The 19,176-nt window shown below is 35.6% G+C and overlaps 1 protein-coding gene across 1 annotated transcript in view; it reads right to left on the reverse strand.

Annotated features, from left to right (window-relative positions):
* The window catches only part of LOC129257401 (SRSF protein kinase 3-like), a 100,169-nt gene extending 81,351 nt beyond the window's left edge, over positions 1 to 18,818 (reverse strand). Inside the window, exons 1-2 of the mRNA XM_064096870.1 lie at positions 18,720 to 18,818; positions 18,512 to 18,626 (exon numbers count right to left, since the gene is read on the reverse strand). Coding sequence (XP_063952940.1) covers positions 18,512 to 18,626; positions 18,720 to 18,735 — 131 coding nt within the window. The 5' untranslated portion in view covers positions 18,736 to 18,818. The remainder of the gene's footprint in view (positions 1 to 18,511; positions 18,627 to 18,719) is intronic.
* Positions 18,819 to 19,176: the final 358 nt, after the last annotated feature.

A 19,176-nucleotide genomic window follows, 5' to 3' on the forward strand; every position in this document is an offset into this window, starting at 1 on the left:
GTTGATAGGCAGTACATCTATTTTTTTTTTTTGGGGGGGGGGGTATAGTGTCTCAGATTGACAAAAGAGAGTAAAAAAAAAGGTTACTTATTTTTAATCATATGGTTCGACAGTGAATTTCATTTCACTACAGTTTCAAGGAAACAAACAAAATATTTGTTTTTGTGTCAGTGTGGTTTCATAGAAAACTCTTATTTTATTGTTTTAAGAAATAATTAAGATTTAACCTCCCCCAACTAATGGTGTGGGGTGTGCCCCGCTTATTTTATATCCTTTTGAATATAACTTTATTTTTTAGTATTCTTTATTCTGGTTTTTGAGGTAAATTAATAGAAGATACAAGAAAAGAGAATTGAAATTTAATATTGGTTGTAAGCAGAAAAAAAAACATGAAAACTGACAAGAGTCCTAAAAATGACTCATTTTCAGGTCAGCATTTGAAAATTTCAACTTGCGCTTTGTGCTCTCTTGCCCCCCCCCCCTGAAAAATTCCCTGTAGGAAAAAATGCCCGTTTTCTAAAATCGAAAATGCCTTTTTTTTCCAAATCAAATGTGCCCTTTTTTAGTGTACCATTTTTAGAGTAAAACATAATACATTTTAGATTAAAAATCACCTAATTTTGGACCACGTTCGCATAAATTATTGTTAAGTAAGGTACTCATTCTGTTTCCTTTTACAAAAAAAAAATGCGTAGAATGTCCAGTTTTCAGGTTAGAATATCACAAATTTTTGAGCTCGCGCTTTGCGCTCGCATTATTTGATTGTTGAGTTTAATGTATCCTATTTATGAGTCACTAAATGCAGTCCAGAACGGCTTCCTTTTCTGGTCAGTAAAATTTCAGCTCGCGCTTCGCGTTCGCGTTAATTCTTTAGTAAGATGCACATCTTTTTCATGAGTTCAAAAACAGCTCAGAATATTTAATTTTCATTTCTCATTACACGAAATGTCCAGAAGTTTGAGCTCGTGGTTCGTGCTGGCAACATCTCGCAAGGATGCCCTTTTAACAGTGATTAGCGCCATAATTGACCGAAAATCGAGTTTTACAACTTCAGAATTGATTTTTTTTTTCAAAACCGCTCGCTCGCTACGCTTTCTGGCAGAAAAGTAAAGCCTAAATCAAAATATCAGTCTTATCAATTAGAAATCACTTTAAAAAGGCTTTCATTTTGACTAATAAGTGTATTTTTAGGCTTTGACACCCCCCCCAAAAAAAAAAAACGTTCTGCCTCCCCTGTCCCAGGGAGTGGAGAAAGACATACGTTGAGAATGCCAGGATCAGATGACCGTGGTAATGATAATTATTGCAATGTAAATCGCCTAGAAAAATAATGTACTAAATGTACAAAGGTAACTATACTATTATTTTAATAATGTCTAAATCTATCATGAAATTCTTTTTGTTTTACATGTACATGTACAAGGGTCAAAATTTTAGCTCGCTCACACCTTTAATACATTTTGCCCTGTGTGTCATGTCTGCCGCCTAAGCATTGTTGTCTCATTGTTCCATATACATGTATTGAAAGTTTGAAATGCCTTGGCCTTGGCCTTGAGGTTTTCAGGCCTTGGCCTTGGCCTTGGGTTTGCATGCCTTGGCCTCGGCCTTGGGTATTGAAGCCTTGGCCTTGGGTATCAAAGCCTTGGCCTTGGCCTTGGCCTTGGAGGTTTGAGCCTTGACTACAACACTGGTACATAGGTACATACACATTACATGATCCAATACCCTTGATCGAAGGCAACTAAAATTTGCATGTGTGTTGTGCTGTACAAAGATATTTGATAATCATTATTGTAACAGTATTAGTCAGATCTTTTGAATGATGCTGGTCTGGATACTAGAAATGGGCCTACAATTCCAAGAGACAATTTTTGTTGTTTAGTAGATATTAAATATTACATTTCTGCAAATAACATTAGACTAACTTGAACAAGTGGAATGTGAAATGGTAGCCTCGCCTGCATTACGCGATTTGATATAGGAACAGTACCCACTTTGAAAACAGTTATTATATTATTATTCACAATAGAAAACATTCAAATGATAATAAAATACTATGTCCATTGACCCTTTGATCATGATCATGTGACCTAAGTCTAAAATGTGTGCAAAACAATCATTCATACTTGATTACCCTTATGTCTCTTTTTCATGAACTAGATCCATAAACTTTATAGAAGTTATGCCAATTCAACAAATACCCCTAACATGGCCAAAGTTCATTGACCTCAAATGACCTTTGACATAGGTCATGTGGCATGAAACTCAGGCAGGATGTTCAGTAATACTTGATTATCCTTGTGTCTAAGTTTCATGAACTAGGTCTATATACTTTGTTAGTTATGACATTTAAAATCTTACCCTTGGTTAAGTTTTCGATATTGATTCCCCCAACATGGTCTAAGTTCATTGACCCTTCATGACCTTTGACCTTGGTTGTGTGACCTGAATCTCGGGCAGGATGTTCAGTAATACTTGATTACCCTTTTGTCCAAGTTTCATGAACTACATGTAGGTCCATATACTTTTTAAGTTATGATGACATAATCATTTCAAAAACTTAACCTTGGTTAAGTTTTCAATGTTGACGATGCCGCCGTTGCCGCCGTCGGAAAAGCGGTGCCTATAGTCTTTAAAAATCTAGATTGAACATGATAAAATAATTTTAAATTTGAAATGAAACTGCAATGACAAGATAAATTCTTTGAAAAGTTAGAAATCCTTATTTCCAAATTATAATTTGCCTGCTACAAAAATAACATTGTATCTGTACACTCACGAGAATGCTATGATCTGAAACTCAAACAATAAATGGGGCTAATAAACGAGAAGAAAAGCCCAAGTTCACAGAGAGCTACTTGAGGGAGCTTGCTCTTCAATGGCGAGCCTAAATTTGTTTGAGATTGTCGTCTCTCATGAACCCTATAGGATTTCTCAATCAAGACTCGAGTCTAGAAGATGTAAAGTTAATGGACCTTTGGGATGGATGCTGTACAATACTTGATTGGAATACACAAGAATGCACTTTACCTAAGGCATAATATTGGTCCCTTGTCACCCCCCCCCCCCACACACACACACTCTAATATAGTAATATTCTCCATATTTCAAACATTAAAGGGGTAAACTTTTGTGAAATAGGAAAATTAGCTTCTGATTAAGGCTGTGTTTGCCAGTGCATGCTGGTAAGATTTTTCAGAGAATACATGTACAGTACCTCCCTTGGCACCTCTGCACACATGTCGTGAAATTACAAGAATTATTAATAATGCCGCCGCTATCTACACAGCATTCAAAGCAAGCAGGTACAGAATATAATAAAGAATCAAATCGAAACATGGACAATTGGATTTAAGTCGACAAGGTTAACTGTAGGCCTATATTTTTGACATACAGAAAATGTTTACCATTTTCTTGTTTGTTTTATTCACAGTGCAAGTAGCGCCTATATTATTCAAATTTGTATGTTGTCTATATGTGGAACAATAGACACAAATACCAGGTATCATTTTTGGTAATTACGGTAGACTTGGGTACATACTGAAAACTGTACAGCTGACAACAGTAAATTAATAATGCTAATAAATACCTTAAGTTTCACATTACAAAGTCATTTCAGAACACTAATAATAACACTGTTGTAACATCACAATTAATCAACACTGGTCTGTAAAAACATGTATGTAAAAGCTTTCAATGTGAACACTGACTAGTGAGGTGAGCTCTACTTCACATACATCTGGGGTCTAGACCATTCCTAAATGTGACAAGACCTTTCCACATGAGTTGACCACAAGACCCTTGGCAGCAAGTAGAGTGTGAAATGACATGTAAATTTGCATAGCTACTGTGTACAGCATTCTTGCATGTAACAAAACTACATGCATTCAAGTACATACTAACTACAAAACATTTCCACCATATCAGGATTAAAAGCTTTAACATTTAAAGATGATTACTGAGATAAATAAACTACCATCGAAGCATATCGCTAAATTGATTGAAATTGCTTCTCATTGACTCCATTATTCAAACTTCAAAGACAACATCAAGTTTGCATTGTACATGTAGCCTTGTCTAAGGTGTAACTACTTTTCAAAGTAGCAGTATTTTTCATGTGATTATATTCGTACAGTTTACCAATACATCTAGATACAGACAAAATTGTGTGTTTTTTTTCATCATTTTATACATCAATGACATGTATTATGACTAGAGTTTGTAACAACTGTCAAGATGCAATCAGGTTTTTAAAAAATCAAGACAGGTTCTAGGCAAGACTAGATGATGGCATGAATCCAGAGGAAAGGTTGGCATTCCTTGCCCATTAGTCAAGCAATTTACCAAATGCACCTGAAAACCAAGGGTGGGCGCAATGTACACTTGCAAGGCATTGAATCACAGTCTCGTTGACACTTCCAGGCTTTAAAAATAACATCTCACAAGTGTACATAATGTACAAAAGATAGGCACAAATTTATGTACCTTTTTTTCTATTCCTATACTCCTGCACATGTTGTACAGATTTATATATATACATGTACACTGAAGCACTTGAAAACATGGTACAGGTTTCCTATCTCCCCATATTTCTTTGTAAATCAAACAAACTCATAATATCCTAAAAGACAATAGGGTTTCAAAATTAGGCCTACATAATTTTTTAACAAAAGTTTGCATTAATTTCCTTGAACAAATTGCATTCATCAAAGCTATTTTAACACAATCCCCATTTGATGTAGTTTCCAGTTTCATAATTCTAGTCAAATGAAATCTACATATGATTGTAGTCTTGACTAATCAGAAGTTTTTAAACATTTCTTGACATTTTATGCCCTTCCACTATGACCTGAACTGACATCAATTTTTTTTCTTTTACTCTTTAAATACTTAATCAGCTTTATCAGATTGAATCTTTTCATTTCAAATGAATGTCAAACAGGTTTTAGCTGCTGACTTATCTGGATTTGTTCCCTTTTCAACAATTCTATTATAGTGATATAAAGTTAAAAGGTCATTTGCTGCTGATGCCATGTACATGTATGTAGTTTCTATTTGTAGTACATTTGTAGAATAGTAGACCTACATGTACATGCACATGTTGTATAGGACTGCAGGAAGACAATAGCGATCTGTAAACAGGTAAATTAATTCTATTCATATCCCCTTCCCCAGTCTAAGTGGCCTAGTATTAGTAATATACATGTAAAAAAGTGAGTCAAATAAAAATTGATTTCAAAATGCTTTGTCTTTACATGGCTAGGTTAAGGATGATCAAGCCTGAAAGTTTGTTCTGTATCATAAGGGACAAGTTGATATTACAAAATGTCAGCCCTGCCAACATATTCATTTTTTTTTCCCGCTCTTCTTTTTTATGTAAGTTTTTTTGTTTTATACATGACTGACTGCACACCTACATGTAAGCTTGCAGTCTCTATAGTAATAACAGTCCGAGGCAAATCAATATAAACCATTCAATTTACTTCAATCTACTCCCCACCCAGTCAAATTAGAAGTACACTTTAGCTTCCCTGGAGCCGTAATACATTTCCAACATTTGACCAAACATACATGCAATGAATACAAATATACTTAGGTTTTATCCCATTAAGGTATTGCACAAGTATCCATGTTATGAAATGTGTTATAAAGCTGGTTGGTAAATTACAAACATTTTTCCAGGTATGAAGGTAAAATTCAGAAAGAATATAAATCAGCCATGTCCTTCACTTCAGAGTATTATCTTATTGAGGCATCAATCACAAACACAAAATATAATTGAATAAGAATGATATCTGTTTTCATATTTGTATTTTTTATTTTCATACAAAGACATCAAGTGACTTACAGGGTATAAATGTGATATAATGAGCTCATTTTGTTTGAGTAATCCTCATTGTTTTCCAATTTATTGTAAATGAATGAAAATATGTAGATTCTCATTTGAACTACATGTAGATGGATTTCTCTAATAACGTATAATCAACTTCAATATCTAAATTTTCTTTTTTTAGCTCTGATCACCAAAAAATAACAAGTGGAACGCCTCTGGCAGTCTCGCCTGCATTACGCAATTTAATATAGCAGCAGTGCTAACTTTGAAAACTACTATAAAATAATCATTCACAAAAACACCATTCATATGGTCAAATACACCCATCATGGGTGACCCATGTCCACATTTCATTCACTCTATCCATAAACTTTCAAAGTTATGATGGCAATTCAACAATTACCCCAACATGGCCTAAGTTTATTGACCTTAACTGACCTTTGACCTTGGTTTTGTGACCTGATACTCACAGGGGATGTTTAGTGATACTTAATTACTCTTATATCCCAAGTTTTATGAAATAGATCCATAAACTTCAGAGTTAGGATGGTAATTCAACAAATACCCCCAACACGGCCAATGTTCATTGACCTTAAATGACCTTTGACCATGGTCATGTGACCTGAAACTTGCACAGGATATTCAGTGGTACTTGATTAACCTAATGTCCAAGTTTCATGAACTAGATCCATAAATTTTCAAAGTTATGAAGGTAATTCAACAAATACCCCCAACTTGGCCAAAGTTCATTGACCCTAAATGACATTTGACCTTGGCCATGTGACCTGAAACTCAGGCAGGATGTTCACTAATACTTGATTAACCTTATGTCCAAGTTTCATGAACTAGATCCATAAATTTTCAAAGTTATGATAGTAATTCAACAAATACCCCCAACTTGACCAAAGTTCATTGACCCTAAATGACCTTTGACCTTGGTCATGTGACCTGAAACTCAAGCAGGATGTTCAGTAATACTTGATTAAACTTATGTTCAAGTTTCATGAACTAGGTCCATATACTTTCTAAGTTATGATGTCATTTCAAAAACTTAACCTTTGGTTAAGATTTTGAAAATAATTCTCCCAACATGGTCTAAGTTCATTGACCCTAAATGACCTTTGACCTTAGTCATGTGACCTGAAACTCAAGCAGGATGTTTAGTAATACTTGATTAACCTTATGTCCAAGTTTCATGAACTAGGTCCATATACTTTCTAAGTTATGATGTCATTTCAAAAACTTAACCTTAGGTTAAGATTTGATGTTGACGCCGACGCCGCCGTCGCCGTCGGAAAAGCGGCGCCTATAGTCTCGCTCTGCTATGCAGGCGAGACAAAAATAAAGGGGTTAGGGCAATATATGAAATTACAAATGAAGAAATAGGTAGTAGGGAAGGTGTGGATTTGGGTGCAAAAGCTTTTGAGTAGTTTGTACATGTAGGTCCTATGGAAATGACCCAGGGGCTCTAGCTCATAAAAAGTTATTTGACTGAAGTGGCTAATTGAGACAACCTTTCTTCCAGGAGGAGCCCCCAACTGGTATAAACTTGGAGACAATGAGGAAATCAATCAGAGGAGAAAACAAATTTTCACTTCAATACACATTCAGATTTAGTTCAAGAATCCTATTTTACAAAGCACCAAAAGACTGCACTGTATGAACATGTAGGCCTCCATGTAATACCAAGGAAGTGGGATCCCTGTGCATGAGATACAATAGGGAAGAGGTCGTGTGAAATTCTTGAGATGTCTATCACATCCAGAATCCCTTTGAAATTCATCAATATTCATGAAATATTAATATAATGAATTTCCTAAAATTGTTTCCAAAATTCTTCCAAGCCTCTTTCACATTATAAAATTTCAAACAATCATATTTTCAAGATAGTAGTATTATTACATAGGCCCTACATGGAGACTACATAAATATGATCTGCTCACATATGCCCATAATGTTACCGGTATCTCTGTATTGTATTTGGACATATTTTTACTGGGGTAACCCTATTTCTGATCTTGCAGCATGGGGGTGCATTATTAAGAGGATAGTATGAGTGGAATGTGGTCATGCCTTGTCCACAACGATAGCACTTCCACCGCCTGGTAACAAACAACCCGTCAGTCTGAGAAAGAGGCCCAAGCAGACATGAGATTATAGGATGTGCCCTTATTTCACAATGCCTCTTATAACACATAAAGCAGATGTGTGCAGTCATGTAAATAAATACAAGCACGGAAAGAGTATTGCTGGGGACCAGATGCTGTGATTGGTCAAAAGTACACAATTACATGTAACCTTACTTTTATTTGATAATGATCAAATGACCGAGGCTTGATATAATCACAAACAAAAAAATGAACACAATTATGAATTAAGAATTTGTTTTAAAGCAAAACAAATTAAAATCAATTAACAGTGAAATCAGATATCGTACACTATCAAAATTGACATTCTAATAAATGGAAGAACCATCCGGTGTTTAAAATGATTTTAAAAAATTTCATCAATTCAATCCAATTAAAGTTTGTGAAATTCTGCAAGATTTTCTTTTCATTTAAACATGTTTTATTAAGTTTGGAAAAAGTTCAGACTTTTTAATAAATGAAAATGTATCACTAACTCCAAATTCAACTCACAATTACAAACATACATGTACATGTACTATAGGCCTGCATAGATCACTAGTACCATACATGTAGTGTGTGCTGCTGTGCCAGCAGCTTGCTAGCAGGTGAAATTGAGTTTGTTTACAAACAAAGGGCTGATTGCTGATTTATGAGAACTAATAAAGTAGATATTTTTGGAAAGATCACTGAACACAGAAAATAATGAGTTTGCAATGCATCAACTCAAAATGAGAAATTATGGACTGTACAAAAACATACAACCGGTATTTGTAGGTGGGTCACTTTACATGTAGGCCTACAATGTAGATGCAGGGGAACATTTTGGTCCAGAGAGGGGGTTTACATGTAGATACTTAGGGGAGATTTTAGGAGAGAAAATTATGGGTATTTTGAGGATTTCAGGGGGCAATGTTAGCTTCATGTTGTTCTTAGTTTTATATGGTGTGCTGTTATTCAATAACAAGTGAAGATGACTGTGTGCACAAAGTAGTGAGATAGTCACTTGCACTATTTTGCAAAATTGTGTAGAGCTTTGCACCCTTAATACACATTGTCAATGTACTACTTTCTTCCAACATCACAATTGAGTGGCCAAAGTCAGCATGGATTTACATTGTCTACAGTAATTGTAAGCAAAAAAAATAAACAAAACAAAAATCAATGCAAAGTGGATGCATACAAATAATCCCCTTAAACTGAATTTTATTTATACAATTATAGGTAATGTCTGTTTATCTTATACGACCAATAAATGCAGAAACATATGATGATGGAGCATCTAACACTGATGATACAGAAATACAGCAATCCATACAAGTCTGGCTAAACTGGGCTCAATTCTGAATTACCTGCCGGGTACAGAGCTATTATCATCCAGACTGTAAAGTGGAAATTACATGCTTCACAGACTTCTCCCAGAGCCCTGAAGCACAAGTCAATGTTGACTGATAAAAAATTGCAGTATAAAGCTTTCAAGAAGAAATGGAAGAGCCAATATGACAGTCTTAGGGGTACTGTTTCATAAAACTATTCATGAAGTGTTGTATAACTTTGTGACTTACAAGAGCTGGATTATGAGGTGCTAAAATATGAGCTGAAGACTTTTAAACATATGTATATACAGTACTACAGATAATATTGAATTTATTGAAAATATGTTTTAACTTGTAAAAATGAAATGAACAATAGCATATCTTTTAGCTCTGACTTGTACATTAAAACATGATTGCCAAAAAAATGGCTTGTCATATTCTAAGGGTTCATAATAAAGCCATGCCTGAATATTAAAAAAACACCCCATGAACTGAACAATATATACATGTACATGTATGTACAGTAGAATTTATGATGAATGTTCTCACCCATACAGGACTTCATTTGACAAAGCCAATCACCAAGGCCAAGGACACTCAAATATGGGTAAATTAAACCACAAACTAGCTGGTATTACAAGTAGCACACAGTCTGAACTTTGCTGAGAATTAATGTATAGATGGCATAAATTATTTACAAGGCTTCCCTAAAGTAATTGTTTTCAATATATGTACATGTGCATGTAGCTGTTTTTTGGTAAATGTTTTTGCGTGAATCCATCTGAGAATTAAAAAAAAAGATTCTCCGCCTAGCATGGATGGCTAATTGGCTGATGTGTAATAAAAACAGAAGAAACAAGAAATATACCAAAAATACATTCATCATGCCTTCATTGAGAAGGAAAAGAGAGAGACCTCATCATTTATATACAAAGGTAACATACACTCTGAAGGAAATCAACCATTAAATCAGTCTGAAGTGAAAAGTAATAACTCCGAGTTTGGCAAATCTCCCAGATAGAATACAATGAGAACAGTATCATACTTCACACTAACTTTAGCTCTCAATTTGTTTAATAGCCACTCTTGCATACCTGTGATTGGAGGAAAATAGAAATAATACCCCTTTCAAACTGGCCTCTTCATTTTTCCCCGCGAACTTCTCCGGCACGCATTCCTCACTTCCCCGGCGAAGAAAAAAATGTACCCTTTCGCACTGACATCTCTTCCCCGCCGAATCTCGATGGATGATTTGCTCGGGCGGAAGTGCAGACCCGGTGTCAATGAAAGCGCATGCTTTTTTCATTTGAATTTTAATCGTGCTCTTTCCTTATTAATTGCAGATACCTAATTTATTTTATCAGTGAAGTTTTGGAGAAGACGGCTGGTAAACACTTCTCAGCTGATCAGCTCACTGCACTCGGCACGTGCAAGCAGAATTAGAACAAACGGAAAATGTAAACATAGCTTTTTACCGATTACAAAAAGGTGTAAAAAAATTCAAATTACAACATAGGCCTATTTTAGAAATATTAGAAGCATAACAAAAAAGAATCAGAGTATTTTGAAATTTAAAGCGCATTTTCAGCATGTAAAATAACGCTTTTATAATAAATATCATTAGTGATAAAAAACAAACGGTACGTTCAAGGGTATTTAACTCTATGGAATGATCAAATTGCTCATAAAGCGTGGCCTTCCACGTTTAGCCACAGAAATAATAGCTAGCTAGCACGTGGAATCTCAGTTCAGGGGATTTCGGGGAGAAAAAAAAGACCTCTGATGTCATTAAAGAGAAGTTCTCCAGTTAGCTTTCATACTGGCCGTTTCACCGGCGAAACCTGCGAACTTCGCTGGAAAAACATTTTCACCGGAGATGTTATCCACATCTCGAGGTGGAGAACTTCGCCGGGGGAGTTCTCTTGTGTACCTTTCATACTGAACACTTTCCCCTTCGCCGGGGGAAAGCGCAGTATAAAAGGGGTATAAGTCATTTTATAAGTGAGAGGTGTGAAAGTGTGTATAAAGATTATGATAAATACTAAGCACAGTAATACAAACATGAATACCTCCTTCATAAAAATCTAATGTTATACACTTACAAATATCAATACCTATCCTCTATTAAAATCTGTATTGAAATCTGCTCTGTTTACAACCAAATTTCTGTAAAATGTACAGACATGTAATGATTTTTCTAAAAGTTGATGCTGCAGAACATGAACATACTACCGGTATCTACAATGTTAAAATGTACTGTATACACTGATCAAAAATCAACATACGTAATTATAATCTGTAATTCTGTATCAGAGGCAAGTACTGAAATCAGTCAATATGGACAAACAGTTTTTTTTTTTTCACAAGGTATATTGCTTAAAACAAAAGTACAAGGGAAGCCAAAGGTGAATTCTGCTTTATTCTCAGACCTCACCTTGAAATTAATGTATAAAAAAAATCAAAAGTAGATGACACAAAGTGTTTTCTCTCTCTCTCAATGAGCACACAATGCACAATGACAATGGATTGGCCTCCATGCATAGACTACACTAAATGGCAGTGCCTACATGTATACATGTAAATACCTATCACTGTTGGTGAACCAAGATATTTGTCATGGCTGTCAGTAACTTGCCATTTGTGGATCCTTGCAATTATTGCAAGTATTGCGATGGCATGTTTCTAATGTAGAAGTCACTCTGCTTGGCCATTTACACAATGATAAATACCGAGGCTGCAGATGACAAGTATTTTATCATAATGAGAAGTATACACACATGTTCTAATACCTACAATGTATCAAAGCTCAGTTAGGACATGTCAAAGAGCATTTTACAATGTATAACAAGGAAATTCCTAATTATTACATTTTTTACATGCAAAACAAGTTTGCATTTTGCTTTTTTTTATCTGTAAAATACAGTCAAAAGTTGCAGGGCGCGACAAACCTGCTTGCCTGGGGCAAGTGAAAGTGACGTGCGGGCAAGCATTTCTCAAAGTCAATTGCCCGATCGGGCAAGTGGTTGTTTTGGAAATAAAATATCAGTAGACCCTCTAATACCCATTTCATAAACCTATCCTCCAATTAGCCGCCTAATAGTAATGCGGATAATTCAATAAAAATTGCGTTCACAAACTCCGAAAATTATCCGCATTATTTTTACGAGCGCCCGTCCTGAAAAAGGCGGATAATCATCATGACAACTGGACACGCCCACTCCGATGCGGTTGTGTTGGAAAAGGGTGACCTTGTGACCGCACCATGGCAATTATCCGCATTATTTGGAAATGCGTTCATAAACTCAAAATCTTGTCCCGACGCTGCTATTATGCGGATAATTGCAGCATCAAAATAATGCGGATAACTCTGGTCCTCCTCCGATTTTACGACCAATTTATGCTGCTATTAGCCACATAATTGGGTTTATGAAAGGGGTATAAATTTCAATATTTTTTGGACAATCACAACTATCTCTCAAATTATGTCAAACTAGTAAAAAAAAACAGTGGAAACTGATGTAAAATCAGCGCCAATTACCAATAATTTATTGCCAGGTACCTCGTTCGAAAAACCGTGCCATTGCATCTTACGTTCTATGTGTGCAATGACTGCGCATGCGCTACTTGAGCAATTTGCCGATACAAAACCACCAAAAGTGGCTAAAATTTCACATTTTGCAAAAATCCATGAAATGGCCATCTATTTTCCATATTACCTTGAAATTGTTTTGATTTAGTTGGAAACTACTGAAAATATGAAGAATATTCAGCTCTTTCTTGACTCTCTTTCTTTACTCTGATTTTTGATAATGTTACACTCGGTAAATGTTTTTTATTGTGGTCCCACATGTAGACTTTCATGTTGACCAAGTGTAAAACGATCAAAACGATTAAACGATACGATCAACGATCAATGCTGCAACACCATGAAAAAAAAAACCATGAAAGTCTACATGCGGGACTACAATTAAAAAATATTGACTGAGTGTAACATCATAAAATGATGAAGAAAAGACAAGAGGTGAATATTCTTATTTTTCTTGATAGTTATTAACTAATTTTAAAAAAATTCAAGGAAATATTTTTTTTTTAACATCATAAAACGATTTTTTTTCAGAGTAGATAAAGAGCTGAATATTTTTCACTAGCTTTCTTTATAGTTTCCAACTAAATCAAAAAAATTCTAAGGAAATATGGCAAACAGATAACCATTTTGTGGATTTAAAGATGCAAAATATGAAATTTTAGCAACTTTTGGTGAAGGTTTTTTTTAAACCTTGAATTAAGCCACATTTATAAATAGCGAAAAAAAATCAAAATAAACATAATGACTCAGGCCTACGTCAAATGTGTGTTCTTTTGTACTGTACATGATTCTCAATTGTTATTTTGTATCATTGTATGACCTTTAAAAATAATAGTGCCGTCATAAAAATAAAAAATTATAAAACAAATAGGGCAAGCAGTTCTTTTGATCGGGCAAGCAAATTTTTTCATCACTTGCCCGACAGGGCAAGTGACGAAAAAAAAATTTGTAGAGGCCTGCAGTTGGCGATTTTCCTAATTTGATTAGTTTGATGACCCAGAAAATTTGAAGACAAATATCAACATACAAATCATGAAGTTATACAAAATTAGTAATGAAAGCAAACCAACAAAAAGGGAAAAACTTGTTACTTATTTTTAAATGTGTTCATAACTAACATTTTTTATTTATCATTTCATTTTATTTCATTTTTTTAACAATTATATTTTATTTCAATATATTTTAGATGATTTTTTTTGGGGGGAGGGGGTCAATATTAATACTGTTTTATCATCATTTAAAAGGATGTTGACTATAAAATTACTTTACAATTAATTAAGCTATGTTGAACACTTCAAGAAATCATTTTCATTCATTCTAAAATATTAAGTTTTCAGATAAGCAAAGTGGTGTCAAACCATAAACAGATGTTTACGTTGTTAGAGTTCAGGTATTTGTACAGTGCAATTGATCCTACAAGGTACTTTTGTAAAGCACATGCACAGAATGAAAATCCTCTGTGTCTCTTGATAATTATATAAATATAGGTATACCTGTGAATATATCATACATTATTTTTAAAGCTCAGCCAATTACACCTATTTATCCGAACATTTTTGTTCCATGCCATAATAGATCTGACATCGACAGGACATGTCTCTTTAATTTGAACACATCTTTCCATTCATGTAATGAACCATAAATTATTGTACCTGTTTAATTGACTGTGAAGTATTTTAGTACACACATGCACACGAGACAATTAACACTTTGTACATATTTGTATTTTGTACATTTAGATTTTTCATTTCATTATAGAAGATTCTAAACCTATAATTGATCTGAAATAAATCATTTTGGGGATTTATAAACCTTGTATTTCTAAATTTAGCATAAAAATTTGAGGACAGCTCTGAAACAGCATATATTGTGGCAACCATCTTTAAATATCTTTTTTAGTCTGTACATGTATTATGCAACTTACATGTAACTACTGAATTGAATTGATTTTATACCACAATTTCCACTTGTATTATTTCACATATTCCATCCAAAAAGATTTGTTACAGCAATTGGCAGTCAAGTTAATTAAAGTGTTATTAAAAGCAAAACTACATTAATGCTCACAACACATATTTGGCCTCAACATGGATCAAAATATCTCTGTGCAAAATTAGTGACTTAATGTGAATAATTAATATTATGCAATTGTTTGTACATGTATATTTGGCCTCCATTTTGATCAAAGTATTCTGTGTGCAAAATTGAACAAAATTATACGAGCTTCATCTTAACAGCACAGAACATCCTGGCAATGATTCTTAGTTTCTAACCCAATGTTTTCTATTTAACATCTAATGGATAAATGCCTTTTTTTTTTTTGGGGGGGGGGGTACACAGTCGATTCTTACTACAGTGATTCATCATAAATCTCAGTCAAATACTCAATGCATTATAGTACTTTACCAGGGACTCAATTTTATAATTATGAGGAGAGCAATAAAAATCTCTCCTAAAACTTTTAAGGGGAGTGGTAGGGAGCACTGCAAAAAGCTCTTCTTTGACATACAAATGGATATTTTTTTGGTCCAATTACAAAATGGATGGAGGAATGTACACTAAGTTACAACCAACAACCAAAGGAGGCAAAAAATCAGATGCCTGGAATATATGCAATATTTTTCTCATTTTAAATGTATGTTATTGCTTCAATGTAATTGTGTGTTATTTATAAAACCTTGACTGAGAATGAGGTTTTCAAGGTTGGTTTGAATAGTTCGATCATTGACTGACACTCGTTCTAAATTCAGGTTAAGTGATGTCAGAATAGAGATATATACATAAATATTATTTTATGTCACAAAAATCTAATGTCGCTTAGGCGAGCGATAAATCGCTCTACCTGAAATGGATTAAGGTGAGCTGTAACGAGTGATCGCTCTTGCTCCCTGAAAAATGAGTCCCTGCTTTACATGATTTTTATTTTATTTCATTTTTTTAAATTAAGTTGATTTGAATTCTCAATTTCTACCAATAGAGGATCCCAAATTATGCTCAAAATTACAGACTTTGAGAGGTAAAATCCCCCTACATGTAGATCACTCATCTCCTGAACAAGTCTATAACCTAGCTCAATGGTTAGCAAGTCTGATCATGGACCAACTACAACTGGACATTCAATGAATCCTTCTTTTGGGCCAAAGATGGTCACTGCTAATCCTTTTATAAACAGAGCGCAACAGCTGATGCTAATCAAGTAGGCCGTAAAACACGCTGTCACTAAAGGGCAGCAGAAATCAAGTGTGCACTGCTCCCACACATTGCGATGTTGTTCGTTCACTTCCCAAAGTAATGGAGACCTTTCGTTTTCTGTGACGAGCCATGTGGACGTACGAGATTAAGGAATTTTGGGAGCGCTGCGCATGCGCGAAGTAATCTGTGACGAGCCTTCTCGTTCACTGCCCAAATCTGTGACTCGTATTTGAGGGTTTTGACGTTCGGTGTCATAGTGCTCGAACGAGCGCTAGTTCGTACATTATGACGCCATCCAAGCTTAGCAAAAATGAATGAAGCCGCATCAACATTCGAGTTTCGTTGATTCAGCAGGGCTGGTAAACTGCAAATAACTGCTTGTTACCAGCGTTTCCATTACATTTAGTGTGTCCTGTTTTCAGACACTACATATCCGATAGGTAATTGATGTTCTATTTCCAAACAACTGTGTTTTTTCGGCTTTTTGCGCAAGAGTGCAAATGTTGCACCCACAGTCGCCCCACTGGTTCGTAGCGTGATGCTACGCCTGATTCTCCGGCCGAGCATTGGCCCACGGCCCGCTCGCTATCACGCTGGTAAATGCTGTGGCCTGGTACAGGTACGTCGACTCAAATCGAAACTGTTTTCATCAATGTACGAACGTGATACTGAACGAGCAGTGTCACCACTTCCGGTGAACTAGGACTACGTTGCAGTCGCAGACAATCGAAAGCTCCTTAATATGAACAGCAGTGAACGCTAGCGCTGTCAAAATGATTGCAGAAACAAGAAAACAGCCTTGCATTTACACATTTTTACATACATCGCACGCAACCGCTCACAGAATGCATTGCCATCACTGTGAAGATCAGAATATATCTACAACGAAACTGCAACGAAAATGCAGCGAAACTTCGTAGGAAAAATGTACCTAGAAAGTCGCACTAACCATCGCTCGAAAGTTGATTTAGATATGGGCGTAAAATTCCACAGGATTGACAAAATTTATCCAGATTTTTGGTGATGATCAGACTACAATCGCGCGATATCAATAATGTAATATCATGCGCTGAAAACCAGATGTTAAGAGCGCATTGCATTGTAGGTAACATGAAGCAGGGGCTTTCCCGCTAACAGAACGATCAGAGTTGGAGCAATGATTGTCTCTGGCCGAAAGAGGGCCGGTGAATTTTAGGTGACCATCAGCGGGTTCACAATGAGCGCTTTATACTCACGCACCCCCGGGCAAGGCCATAAAAACAGCAAAAAGAGTAAGTCAACTGTGTGACAGCAATTTTTACAGCTGAAAACAGGTGGTGGTTTTATAAAATTTGCTCGTTGAATGTCCAGTTGCAGTAAGTCCATGGTCTGATATATACACAGTCACAATTCTTTGACTACCTGATTACCTGTTTGAACCAGAGAACAATAGATTCAGTGGACCGAATCTATTGTTCTCTGGTTGAAACAGGTAAACAGGTAGTCAAAGAATTGTGACTGGAAGTTTAGGCCTACAGTGGCATCACACCAGTCTCCAGTATGGATTAAAATCCTAACAAGCTGGTCAACTGAGCCCAAGAGGAAGACATATATTGAAAGAAAATAGGCTTCCAAACAGCAGTCTTTTACAAGTAACCATACAAAAAACAAACAAAATTAGCAGTGAGAAGAGGCTATGTAACGACTTCGGTTCACAAACTTTCCGTAGGCCTACTGAAAAAGCCGAATGCCTACTGAAATCCGGGAATGCATGAGAAGGCATAATGAGACCAAAATAGACTAGGCCTCAAGTTGAGCAACCTCATCATTTTAAGTATAATTCCAATCACTTTGTATTCGTTTTAAATATTTCTTCCTCTTCAAACATGAACATGCATTAAATACAATCAAACATAGTCAAAGCAAGGCGAGTGTGTTAATCTCACACAATGAATAACTTATAAGTTATTTAAGGTCCTGTGGCATTTCCTAAGCTGTATCAACTATCACATAATTGTGTTGGAAATGCGGGCATAAGAAATTGCACATAGTAATAGTATGCCAGTAATGGTAATGGCGTGCTATCAATTATGGGCGTCCCAATCATGCCTTTTAGTTTTGTGCAATACGGCACAAAGTCAAGATCTCAAAATTAAAAATAGTAAGGCCTATCCTAGCTAGGGCCTTCGCTACGGCCATTTTGAATTTGATATTGTTCAATTTGTTGGCCGTTGCCGTTGCGTTGGAATGTTTCTTTCATAAGCAGCAAAAATCAGGCCAAAATTTGACTCAAATTTTAACGCTAAAATAGACGTTCACGCTGGCTCAGAAAATTGATTTACTTGCACCACCTTCATCATACAAAATATCTAATGGTTCTTCATCGTCATACATGTGCATAATCATGATAATGTAAATGATAATGACGACGTTACTCTGTCTCTGTCTCTGCGAATGCAGCTGCATGCACCGTACTTACTGCGTAGCCTGCGACTGGGGCCCCGGAGTTGCCGTTGGTTTCTTGTGTCCTCCGCGGTCATCCGTCTTCCGATGTTTCGGTGGCTTACGCTTCTTTCTCGCCTGAATCGCCATAACTGCCAATAGAAACAGATAATAATATCATTGAAATACAATCCGGGATGATGGCATAACGAAAATCTTATTAAAGATGAAAGATATCTACTCACCTTTTCTCGAACTCATGGTGACTTCTTACCGGTGTACTCGTCTAGCCGCATGTATTGTACACATAATGTAGCAAGTTAGCGATCAATATACGCATGCGTGGAGACCTTACCGCGGGATAATAATTTGATTGAAAATTTCATTGAAAGCAAGGGAGATTGCTTTTTACTTTCTTTCTTTTTAATTAGAGAGCTAAGAGGGTATAGGCCTGCAATGCCTACATCAGCATATACAGGCACTGACGTAAAGGAGTTGGAGCGGGGTCACCCAGGGGGTCACTGGCCCTGAAAAAAAATGCACGACCAAGAAAAAAAAGTGAAAATGAAAGAAATGGAAGGGGAAAAGAGGTAAAATGTAATATTCTTTTAAATAATGCTGGTATCGTTTGAAATAAATATATATATATACATATCACTAAATCAAATTTTCGTTTTAAAAGAGATCGATTTTTAGATAGAA

This window comes from Lytechinus pictus, chromosome 3 (assembly GCF_037042905.1).
Source record: "Lytechinus pictus isolate F3 Inbred chromosome 3, Lp3.0, whole genome shotgun sequence".
In the NCBI taxonomy this organism is placed as follows: domain Eukaryota; kingdom Metazoa; phylum Echinodermata; class Echinoidea; order Temnopleuroida; family Toxopneustidae; genus Lytechinus; species Lytechinus pictus.